Source organism: Candoia aspera, chromosome 1 (genome assembly GCF_035149785.1).
Source record: "Candoia aspera isolate rCanAsp1 chromosome 1, rCanAsp1.hap2, whole genome shotgun sequence".
Taxonomy (NCBI): Eukaryota; Metazoa; Chordata; class Lepidosauria; order Squamata; family Boidae; genus Candoia; species Candoia aspera.
In genome coordinates, this window is record NC_086153.1 from 90,736,310 (window position 1) to 90,749,162 (window position 12,853).

Below are 12,853 nucleotides of genomic sequence, written 5' to 3' on the forward strand. Positions count from 1 at the left end.
TGTCCTTGCCTCCTTCTTAAGGGCTGAGAGAAAGGGACTGGCCCAAGGTCACCCAGCTGGCTTCATGCCTAAGGTGGGACTAGCACTCACGGTTTCCTGGTTTCTAGCCTGTTGCCTTAACCCCACTACAAAGTAGCTCTTACAGTTTAATTAATTAGTATTTGTAATTATTTAACCAACTAATTTTTCTGAAGACAGCTGAAACTTACTGCAATATGTATTAATGAACCCTGATGGCTCTTTTTTTCAGGCCAAAGGCACTACACCTCTAGCACCACCACCAAAGCCTATCCGCAGAAGGCCAAAATCTGAAGATGAGCTGAGACCTGAAGTTGAGGAGCATGCGCAGAAAACAGGTGTCATAGCTGCTGTTCTTGCTTCTCAGCCATCTATTCCTAGGTAACCCAAGATGTGTATGAGTATCTGATACTGAGATATTATCATTTTAAATAGCAAATACATTTATTAAAGAGGCAGATGAATGGTCTGTAATGCTTGAATCCTTGAATTGCTAAGAAAGGTAGTGGAAACAACTCATACAAGCTTTAATCTGCATACAAACACCGAGGCTGTTTGGAAAATGAGTACAAGATATTTTGCAAACTACTTTTCAGCATCATGCGTATTTATTAAAATTATATTAAAAATTATGTATGTATGTATATGGATAGGACAGGACAAGATAAGATAAGATAGAATATCATGCAAACTAAGGGATGCACTCACACCCTTCTTTCATCACTGGGGCCTTTATTATATGATTGAGAGAAATGCCCAACTCTTGGGGACAACTTTTTCCATTTGGGTGCCACTCTAAATAAATTGGATTCTAAGGTGTTTCCAAGGGGAGGGCTGAAGATTAGGACTTTGGTATTTTTTATATGTTGCAGTGGTCAAAGTGCAGAATAGGTGTTTTCAGTCTTGCAAACTGCCCCCACCTCCAAAAAAATCTGTGATTTTGCTGCTCATTTTGGGGATGTTCTCGGCGGGCAGCAAAATAGGAGCTGGGGAAATACATATTGCCACCACCCACACTTACACAGGAATTCATTATATAAGCTGGTACAATATAGTTTAAACTATTTGAAACATGCTCAGTGATTTTAAAGCAATAAAGTTGTGAAGACTAAAGGATCCAATCCAATAAAATGTGCAGACAGCAGCTTTGTTATTTCAAACACTTGCAAAAAGCTACTATATATAAACGGGGAACAAACCCCACATTCACACGCATTGATGATGTTACCTAGTTGGGTAATGAAATGTCTGCAAGGAAACAACCAAGCACAGAGAGCACCAAGGACTCCACAGTTCAACCCTGAGCTACTGATTCTGATCAAATTCTGAACCCTGATTCTCTTCTATTGGAACTTGCAAAATAGGACAGTTCAAAGGTGATTTGAGTTGTTGAAGGTGGGATCTCTTCATAGAAAAAAAAAGTCTTAGAAAGTGCCAGTAAATGCATGTAAGCTTTAAATACTTTAAATAGCTCTGTAATCTGAGAAAACAGAATGCCAAAATTATAAAAGACATATTCTTTAAAACTGTGCAACTAAACACATTACAGAGCTAAGGAATGTAATAATGATTGCATTTAGAACAACTTGAGCTTCTAGGGAAAAAGTATCTCACAATTCCTGAAAGTTGTTTCATGAAATATCCCCTCAGATCGGTGGGAAAGGACAAGAAAGCTATTCAGGCATCAATCAGACGCAATAAGGAGACCAATACTGTTTTGGCCAGACTGAACAGTGAATTGCAGCAACAGTTAAAGGTAAGAAAATTGACACATTATTATATGGTGTTTTCACACTTTACAAACATAGGTTTTTCTTTGGTACTCTACCTTCTGTTTAGTAAACTTGTAAAGGAAAGCCCAGTATCCATAGCTCATGCTTTTACTTTGTATTTTCTCTTGGAGATTCGGCTACTTCCTTCATATAGTTTAAGTTAGCATAGTACCAGAGGCCTCAGAACATGTTGGAAATACTTGGTGAACTAATTACAAGATCCAGAAGATTAGTGGGGAGAAAGGGAAAGAGTCATTCAGTTTGACTAGCTACATAAGTATCCTGTGTATGAATGAAGAGGAGACATTGATAGATCTTTTCTCAAACATCTTATTGAAACAGCTGGTGAAACAATCATCATTAGGTTTTGACTGCAAGTTCACAGAGAATATAAGCTTCTAATTTTTACTACATTTTTTTCAGCGATATAGCTTTTCAGCATTAGCTGTATTCAAGACAACAACTCTTAAGACTATAACAAATCTCACTACAGATAAACTGTGACATCATATGCAGTGCATACATCCAGTTAAGATTTTCTGTCTACTCAATGTAAAAGAAAATTAAGAGCTTTGTTTAAACATAGATTGTTTCAATATTCCTTTATTGATTTGTTTTCATACTTGCAAAGAAACCGTAAGTGTTCCTCACTAAACAAGATTATTGAACAGAATTACTGATTGATGTCCTGTTTTCAAGAAAAATATAAAGAATACTGGTTTAGGCAGACATTTTGCATACTGAAGCAAAAGCTGTGTCTAAATAAGTTCTGTTTTACATTACTTGCACAAACACACACAATTTTCTGTGTATAACTTAAAATCAAGCTAGAGAGAGAGGGGGAGAAAATAATACACTTTCTAAATGGCAAATTTCTTCTTTCTAGGATGTTCTGGAAGAGAGAATTTCACTGGAGGTTCAACTGGAACAGCTTCGACCCTTCTCTCACTTATAAACCAATTGCCGTTAACTGTGAAATAATTAACTCTGAAACAGAAAATTGGGTAAAAGGCCTAATTAAAAATCCCATATGTTTCACTCAGTGCACTCTTAACATTTTTTTTGTGATTGTTTTGTCCTCTGTCCACAGTTGTATTTAAGTAACTTTTTATAATTTTAATACAAAGAATGGAATAAGTGTTTCCTTGAATGTTCAATATATTGGCACTGCCAAACTTCCCATTTTCTTGGGAGGACATAATTTTTAAGTTGGAGCAAGGTTTATACAACTTAAGTGGCCTATATCCCAAACTGGAACTGAATACTTAATGAATTTTCTATATTTCACATCAAAGATCATGAATAAAAACATCCTGATATCTACCTTTATCACAGAAGCACATATATTTATCATAAATACCTTTTACACATTTATCTTACTGTGTAAATGGAAATAAGCCAGCTGTGGTCATCACAGATTCCCAAGTCATAGTCTGAAGTCTTGCAAATCATCAGTAATTTCAGTAGCTTATTCTTTTTGAGTAACCCCAAATCTTCCAAGTCCCACAGATATTCTTTTCAACTTTGCCATACCAGATAAATTCTGTTGTCCTTGCCTGTTAATGTATTGCATATGTGACCACAGCTTGACTATTGTTGAAATGTTTGCATTCATGATGTCATTTTGCAGTCTGCACACAAGTGTTTCTCTTCTGTGAAAGGATTGGGTGTTGATCTCAGTCATGCACATTTCCTGAACACCACATATAGCTGCATGCTTTGCACATTATCCTTTACAAACTGACACATCCACCAGACTTTACTGTAACACTCTTTGTGGTCAAGAAATGTGTCAGTACCTCCACTCTTTCCCAGTCTTCCTCAACGCCCCACCCCCACCCCCACCCCCCAATTTGTGTTTCTTAAAGGGTTGGGTTCTTATTTCTGTTCATGTCTCCAAGCATTATTCTTCTGGCTTGTAGACAGGCTTCATTATTAACACAAAGATTCCTGAGTGTATCCTGCTATTCAGGTTGATGTACTGTATTAGGATTTGTTGTATATTGTATAATACACACCTTTTGATCTCATATGTAAATTTGCATTAATGCTGACTAACAGCAGATATTCTATTTAATGGCTTATTCTGGCTGTGGGATCATAGATGTTAAAATGCATGGAAGTATCTCAGCAGAATCAGAACTAGCAACTGTGTGATTTTTACAACAATAAAACAGCACAATATTTTAATTTGAGGTAATCCTTTTAATTTGGCTAAGCAACACAGAATTATGTGGATTTTGTATTCTCACTAAATATGGAGTCAGTTTTTTTAAAATGAGAACAGGGTGGGTTCATACATTATGCTTGGCTAAAATCAAAAACACATGTTTAGCATTCTGTGGGAGCCAGACTTCTGTCTAGTTACAGAATTTCCTACTAGTCTAAGGTCACAGTCCTACATTCACTGATAATATTTGAAAACAAACTTTTTAGTAGAAAATTAAACATAAAAATTAAAAAAAACATAAAAATTAAACATTTAGGAAGCAAAAAAGTCATAAAAAGCATTCACTGTACATGCAAAACACAATATATTCAGAATAAGCTATAATGCATCATGCAGTTCCCACGTTAAGTTTAATGATTCACTAGCCCATTTCTACATGTTGTATGGCATAAACAGAATATAAAATCATAGTAAATGTAGTTTATTGTTTTACTAAACATTTTCTTTTGCATGAAAGGATGCATATATGTATGAAAGCACCAGAAAGGTAATTACATTCCTTAGAAAAACATTGTCATTTAAACAAAACCACTTTATTCTCACAAACTTACTTTGAAGCTGGGTATAAAGTGTGCCTGCCTTATGGTATCACATGCTCAGTTCTGACATTCTCACATTCAAATGCATAGATTGCAGCTCTTACACAATATTTAGATTGTAGATTTTCTCCAGCACTAATCAGGACAAGGGTTGCAGATGCCTACCTGGTACTCGTGCAAAATATGAATGTGAGCATAGTGATAGTGCTTGAAACAAGTTGTACTGCAAAATTGAAAATTTCAGGTATATATGTAGCTTTGAATATATAAGTAAAGTCCAAAGTCAGGCTGTAATGTTTGCCTATTCTGACATACTCAGCCTCACAAGCAGGTTCTTAGTGAAAACTGATTTATTGAAAAAATAGTGTGCAAATACAAAGAAAGCTGAGAATGACCAAAAGCACGCCAAATACAAACTAAAAACCCCGGCTTCAAACCCGATCCCGCCCCTCGCCCCACCATAGCAACCACCCCCTCCCAGGTGTTGGTAACTGTTACACATCAGCCTGGGAAAGTAACCTTGAACACATGCAATAACCCAAACATACATTCCTCAGTAACAGTAAGGAGATTACAGCCCGGCACGGCTGAAATTCCCCTCCCAGCAAATGAGAGACACGGATCAGGAAACTGACATGTGAAACTTTACGATGTACCCAGACCATTGGAACGATGAACATGACACAGGCAAGGTCTATCTTACAGGCGATAAGGTGGTATTCCTTAAAAAACTTCTGATGTCTGTTTTATTAATCACATTCATAATCTATGACTCAACCACATGCTCCTGGTGGTTTACAGTAATAAATCATTGTATATACTTATTTCACACTAATTCTGCTTATAATAATTATTGCAATTAATGGTCACACCCACCATGTCATTAGATCATGAGCAACATACATGGAAAGTATACAGGTAGTCTTCATTTAGTGACTGCCTCATCAAGCAACTGTTCGTGGTTACAGTGATGATGAAAAAGTAACTTTGTGACCAATCTTCACACTTAACAACTTTCGCAGGTCTGTAAAGCAAAGGAATGCTGAAGTAAGATGATAAGCACAGTTGCGGTTTCACTTAGTGACCGCTTCACTTAACCAAGTTGCCAGTCCCAATTGTGATCGCTAAATGACTACCTCTATTCAGTTTACATCCTCACTGATACTACAACGAATTGCTCTTCGTAATGCAGAAAGCCATACAAACTTGTCTTCGTCTGTAGAACAAATCCATTGATGCCTGGGCCCTTGTAAAAGAAAGGCATTCTTAATATCTGTGAAAACAAGCAAAAAAATTTTTTCATTAATTTGGATTCCTTAAGAATATTTCTTGAGTCAGCATGTGCAGCAGTTAAAAATTAGAATGGATATTTACTCCAAAAATTTCTGTATTGGCTCACCCCATATTTGGTGATACACAAGTATTGCTTGTTCAGTGTTCATATCATGGAATGAATGAGATTGGCTGCCTATTTAAGCCTAGATTTGTCATAGGTGGACGTTATACTTGCACAGAATGCCTGAAAATTCCAACCTTTATGTATTTACTAAGAGAGTTATATGGCCACCTACTTTATCTGTCATAACTGAGCAGCTTACAACAACAAAACATAAAAGAAGCAATAAAAACCAGCATCCAAAGAAATACAACTCCTGGTACCCCAAAACAACACTCCCCAGTAGATAAATGATACAGTCACTGAGCTCCAGCCTCACTCTATCCCTCACTCAATGCCTTGGATGAAGAGTCAGCGTTTTAAGGCCTTCTGGAAAACTAGAAGGGTGGGGCCTCTACTGAGAAGACCAGCTTCCTAAGTCCTGCTAGATGACAACATTTAAGGGAAAGGACCTGGAGCACTCACCCTATCTGACCTGGCGGTACAAGGAGATATCCTCATGGAGAGGCGGTTCCGCATATAACCTGGCGCCATGCAATATACTGTATAGTTTCAGCCTTCCTGTGAGGTTCATTTCATTCATATCATATTCCCATGTGGTAGAGCTAGATAAAAGACAGGTTTGTCTTACCTGGCTCCCATCACTATGCATAGGAAGTTTGTCCAAACTGACCCATCACCCTGAATTAAATGTAAGACTAAAATGAAAGCCTATTTCTTTTCTCTCCATTGTTCCCCACCTCCCGTATGAAATATTTGTACCATAAACAGCACTCCCAAATACTTGTTCTCACTTTAGGGACATCTGAATATTTTCAGAAGTGAATTAATGTATCTTCCCTGAGATGTACTACTACAGAAATAAAAACCTAAAGGTGAGGATTTTTAAGTTGGTGTGCGTGTGCCCCTTCGAGTAAGTTTTGACTCCTGGTGACTGCCTGGAGTAGTCCCGCAGTGTTCTTGGCAAGATTTTTTTCCCAGGTCAGAGAGAGAGGGACTGGCCCAAGGTCACCCAGCTGGCTTTGTGCCTAAGGCAGGACTAGAACTGACGGCCTCCTGGTTTCTAGCCTGGTGCCTCAACCATGACACCAGACTGGACCTCTAAAGGTAAGTTTACGGATGGGTATGCTTAATTATCTAAAGCAAATGGCTTTACATGGAAGATTCTCACAACACTGTTTGAGTCTCAGCTCCACTTCTCTTAATGATTATAATTTGAACATTTCTTTCCTAATTGTTCTAACATCTGTCAGAAGACAAGGGGAATGAGACATTCAACAAGAGAAAAACATATGTGATTCTTAAGTGTGATATTTTTATTTCCAAACTTCATTTTGTCTCCAGCCACAGAAACTTGCCCTTCCTGATTTTGTCCTAAGTTTTCCTACGCCAAAATAATAATAATAATAATAATAATAATAATAATAATAATAATAATGGCAGAAACCAAGAGTCTGGAAATTTGCATTAAATACACCATGAATTCCAGTAGTGTAATGTTTTTTCTTACGTTAAGAGAGGAATGGCAAGTGTCACTATTATAAGATATCTTATGATATCTATCACTATCACTAGTCACTATCCCTGCTTCTAGACCAGTGTTTTTCAACCTTGGCAACTTTAAGATGTGTGGACTTTAATTCCCAGAATTACCCAGCCAGCAAGGGCTGTGGAATTCTGGGAGTTGAAGTCCACACATCTTAAAGTTGTCAAGGTTGAGAAACACTGCTCCAGACATTACTGCTCAATTCCCCTCCCTGAGCCTTTAGTTTTAGTGCCTTTTTTTTTAAACTTAAGCTCAGTGAAAGACACTGGTAAACAGATTTCTTTTGCTGACATCATCATGCATTAGTTTACCCTTACTGGTCTTACTTGTCATGGCTTAATCGCTGAAATAGAGGTGTCCCTATTGAGCATACTTGTTGGGACAACTTTGGCTTTAATAATCATGAATGTTTGTTACTATTTGCCCTTGTTAGATTTTAAATGTTCAGCTTAATTCTGACCTAGTTTGATTGTTTAAGTATGGGTGGCTGTGTGGTTATTAACTTCTAGTTGTTTGGCTTGATTCTGGCCCTGCTCCTAAAATGTAGTAGGCATGGATCTGTCTTTAGATGTATTTGATACAGATATTTTTGCTTTCACTAGAATGTTTTTGGTTAAATTACTTTGCCCACAGTGTGCAGATTTATAAAAGGGTCAGGCTTTTGTCCTTGAGTCAGAAGTCAGCAAATGTCCTAAGGGGACCAGAATGAGGGTAATGTACGTATTCATTACATTATTGAGCAGTTATTTGATTTGCATTGTTCAGTTGTTTCTTTGTGTCTGGGTACACTCGCTAGTTTGTATTTTAAATAGACCTCCAGAATTTCAAATAAAGCCTTGAGGGATTTGGATACAATTTACCATCCATTCCAGTGTTCTGCACTCATTTTAATAAAGCTGCCATCCCAGCAGCAAACTCCAAGACCTACAGCAGACTCACAGGGTGGAAAGTGTGGATTTTTCTCTCTCTCCTGCATCAGCAGGGGGAAGAAAAAGAACAGCCACCCTAGGAGAAAGGTGAGGGGGCTGGAATTCTTAGCAACTACATGCTAACACCTCTTCCCATCACCCCTGCTGCACTGCTGATGGAGAAGGCAAAACTGGACTTAAGTCTTTCTGGTCAATGAGGAGTAAAGCAGGAAACCGCATCCTATTTTCTTCACAAAAGCTTTTGACAAGGATTCTTACAGAACACTTCTGCTCATTTATATTGTATCCCAATGAACATAATATAACTTTTTACTATTTTTATCCACTCAGACTATTGTCAAGTCCTCCCTTTCCTAAAGGGCACAGCTTCTATAATCCCTCAACCCTGCCTTTCAAGGAAGAGTGAATTAAGCATCTCCTGCTAGCTCCATTTTTCACTGACCAGAGAGACACCACCTAAGTCTCAATCAGCAGTGTCTGGTGGGGTGAGGGGGGGGAGTAGTTGTCCAAGTCAAGTTGGCCATCATGAAAGCATGACCAAAGCTCCATTCCTTTTGTACATGCATCAACAACAGACACGTATACAAGGGGTGGAGTTTCAATCACACTGCCACAACCACCATCCTGACCGTTTTAACCACTACTACCTGCCTCTCCTGCAGATGCTCAAATTCCCAGCTTGTTTCTTATGTGAGCAATTTCACTTCAGTAATTGCATACCCATTGGAATATTGGGCTGGAGATCTTTAAAACAGGAGCTTCTCCTGCTACATAAAAAAACTTAATTTCAAGAACTACTTTCAAAAGCAGTGTTGTGTGTTATAAAGGCCACGCTAAAGAAGAGAGAACCCGTTTGATGCAGTGGTTGAGGCACCAGGTTAGAAACCAGAAGGCTGGGAATTCTAGTCCCACCTTAGGCACCAAGCCAGCTGGGTGACCTTGGGCCAGTCCCTCTCTCCCAGCCCTAGAAAGAAGGCAAGGGCAAAACACATCTGAAAATCTTGCCAAGAAAACCGCAGGCAGTTGCCAGGAGTCAAGACTCACCAAATGCATCACACAGTTTGATACTGAGAATGTCCATGAGATTTTGTAACAATGTTACTGTTTTAACTAAAAACATATTTTTTAAAAAATCTAAGAACGCATTCAACTTTTCTACTATTTTAGGGTAATGAAAAGCATACATTTAGAATCTGGAATATCTTCAGTCTGGAGCTGATGAAGCCTTACGGTGGCCAAAAACTGATAAGTAACCTTGGGGATTCGTTCAAAGGGCTTATAAGAGATGCTGCATTGTGAAATAACGAGGATATCATTGAACAGGAAAAGTCTAAGATCGTTGGTATGTTCATACGACCTGAAAAATGGAAGTAAGATTAGTTACATTATCTGTGTTAATATAATCAATTTATAAGTAATCTAAATCACAGGAGACTATTCGGATGTAGTAAGCATTTTGTAAAAGTATTATAGTGAAAGTGGATTAAAAGTGTATTAAAAGAAAAAGACTATACTTGAGAAGCATAAGACTCTAAGTGTGCCCATTTTTTACTATGGCATGTCCCAAGAACCTTTAGCTACTGCTATGGAAAATAATATTTCTAGAATTTGGTTTAGGTAGATATATTTCAATCTTTCTTTCTATTTAGATGATATACAGCTGTTTCCAAATCTCATACAATCTTGTTTTACTATTTCCAATGAAAAAGTTTTATTTTGCCAATTGTCAGGTTCTTTTTTAATTATTAAAACCAAGTCTATTTATTTCTTGCCCAACCCGAACCCTAATCACTAGTTTTATTCATGGTCCAGGGCACACACAGACTTTTATTAGTTTAGGGAGTGGCGGTACTGCAAAGTCTGAGCACCCCTGGTTTATATAAATGACTTAAATCTTAAATATCGAAGAATATATCAGGAAACAATGTCACATTTGCTCTGCTTTTATCTACTTGTTTTACACAAGAAGATTATATCATCTTTGAAAACTTTTAAAATACATGTACATTTTAAAAAGTTATAAGGGCTCATCTGTCCCCATTCTCATGACACTGTTTCTACACAATGCTACCTCAATCACAGAAGACTATTCAAGTTGACAAGATGAATAATCTGTCAATCATTAATGTTAAAACATAATATTGTTAAATATGTTGAACAAATGTATCATTTCCAGGCAGCTTTATCAACTGCCCCCAAATCCTAAAGCTATTTGTGTGTTATTTTAAAAGAAGCAAGAGTCTAAAGTCCTCCAGTTTATATTAATAGCTTAGTTGATGTTGGAAAGTGCTAGAAACACAAAATCCTTTGGATCAATACAATAAAATACAGAAGTTACTACCTTCATCCAATTAAAATATTTCCTTATCCAAACTCAAAGCTCAAACAGTGAGACCTTATTAAAAATGCTAATTTGTTTGACATTTTTGGAGTGACAAATCATTAGCAGTGTGGTTGCCCATAATGTTTTGTCCAATGATGTAGTTATTTTATTTTCAACTGTATTACTGTCTTCTTATATTTAGTTTATTTTTTATCTTTTTATTTATAAACTTATAAACCATTTCAGTCAAGATTACTCTAAGCAGTATACAAGAGCAACAGCTGCAGCTAATGCATTGCAGAAATACAATAGAAAACTAGAGTTAAAATTAGGATTTTTATTTCTAGCACCAGAAGCTGTACCCCACTCAATTCCCAAGGATTTCCAGATCAGCCAAATTCTTATGAACTTCCAGAAGGACAGGAAGGTGGAAGCTACCTTTGGGGGGCAAGCTGCTCCAGAGTAGGGGTGCCCCTAAAGAAAATGCCGATTTTCAGGAACACTTGAGGGATGGGGACCTTCAGCTACCTGTGCAGGCATTTTTTGTGTCCTCAGATTTGGTGGTCAGAATCTCTGTGGATAAGCAGTCTCAAAAATACCCAGGCATATATTGTAGGTCTTTATATAGGTGTGTTTGTGCTTATGTTTGTTTGTATTATTCTATTTTTCTAACAAAATAATTCATTGCAGTCTAAAAAGGAAAGTATGCAACATGACACACGTTATTTACAAAGTAAATAATTCAACACCATTTAGCATTTATTATCTTCATGGTCTTCATTTAGAAAGAAAACCTTTTTAACAAGCAAACGGAGGGGCATTTGTATAAAGCTATTCTTCATTTTCTTTACATTATCCCTTAATATTTCTACTGATGCATTTACCTGAATGGCATATTTATTCTCTGTGAACAATTTAGCTGGGCCACATCTTGCACCATAATTAGATATCTATTGGCTTTCAGTAACTGCTGTGAATTAGAACATTAAAAATTAGACAGCCTGTTAAAAAATTGCTTCATTATTTTATGTACTTTGATTGCAATTTTTATAAATCACAGATTTATAAAATGTTTAAACATCAAGAGAACTTCTTGCCATATTGATCAACATTCTTAGTTTACTCTTTTATTTATTTATTTATTTATTTCAATCTATGTGATCACCCATCTCACCATTGTGATTCTCGATGGCAAACAGCAATTAAAAAACAAAATAACAACACTCCAATAAACATGTAAATGGTTGCCAAGGGAAAAAAACCATCTGATCCATCAATATAACCATCTATGGGCTCTCTCACATATTCCAACCGCCATGTCCAGTGGCACAACTAGATCTTCAACAAATGCTTTGTTGACGGAAGCTGTGATGCTACAGCCTTGAAGGAGATAGTGGTGCACCTTCTCTTAAATAGGTCATTTCTTGATCCATCCAGATTTGGTCATTTTCATCCTATCTTTTTGGGGGGAGATTGTATGGTATAAAATGATGGTATTCATTTTCATGGGATCCTAAAGGTCATAGATTATCTGGACCTTTTTCAGTTTGAGCCTTGACTGCATTGGTTGCAACAACACCACTGGTTGCTCTAGCAGATGACCTCTGTCACAACTTGGATGGGGATAAATATACCCATATTACTCCTCATATTACTCCTCTTTCACCTCTTGGCAGCTTTTGAAACCATCAACTACCATATTTTTATGGACCATCTGTGAAGGTTGGGAATGGGAGGAATAGTTAATGATTATTCTACTCCTACTTGAGTGGGCAGTCAGTGGTAAGGCAGGAACTTTGGTCAAACCTTTGGATGTTCCAGTGCAGGGTACCACAGCATTTAGTATGTTCCTGCAGAATCTGGGAGAGTCATCCATATTAACATGCGGATGACTGCCACCCCAGGCCAAGCTGGAGATGCTATAGAGATCTTGAACTGGTGTCTGGAGATAGAGTCTGGAATAGGAAGAAACAAGCTCAAACTAAAACCTAACATAACCTAAACCCTAACAATATGAAGTGGCATGTGTTTATAAACATCAGGGTTTTCTGAACATTGAGCCTAGTCGCTCTTACCAGGATCATGATCTCCCAGAATAAG

The 12,853-nt window shown here is 37.3% G+C and overlaps 2 protein-coding genes across 6 annotated transcripts in view; one reads left to right on the top strand and one right to left on the bottom strand.

The window, feature by feature from the left end:
• The window catches only part of REPS1 (RALBP1 associated Eps domain containing 1), a 51,993-nt gene extending 48,013 nt beyond the window's left edge, over positions 1 to 3,980 (top strand). For all 5 annotated transcript variants that reach the window (XM_063309369.1, XM_063309385.1, XM_063309377.1 and 2 more), the window contains 3 exons: positions 251 to 399; positions 1,669 to 1,774; positions 2,677 to 3,980. In XM_063309369.1, the coding sequence (XP_063165439.1) occupies positions 251 to 399; positions 1,669 to 1,774; positions 2,677 to 2,745 (324 nt within the window). In that variant the 3' untranslated portion in view covers positions 2,746 to 3,980. The remainder of the gene's footprint in view (positions 1 to 250; positions 400 to 1,668; positions 1,775 to 2,676) is intronic.
• Positions 3,981 to 5,701: 1,721 nt separating this feature from the next.
• The window catches only part of ECT2L (epithelial cell transforming 2 like), a 47,461-nt gene continuing 40,309 nt past the window's right edge, over positions 5,702 to 12,853 (bottom strand). Inside the window, exons 19-21 of the mRNA XM_063294594.1 lie at positions 11,638 to 11,723; positions 9,615 to 9,787; positions 5,702 to 5,832 (exon numbers count right to left, since the gene is read on the bottom strand). Of these exons, the coding sequence (XP_063150664.1) occupies positions 5,702 to 5,832; positions 9,615 to 9,787; positions 11,638 to 11,723 (390 nt within the window). The remainder of the gene's footprint in view (positions 5,833 to 9,614; positions 9,788 to 11,637; positions 11,724 to 12,853) is intronic.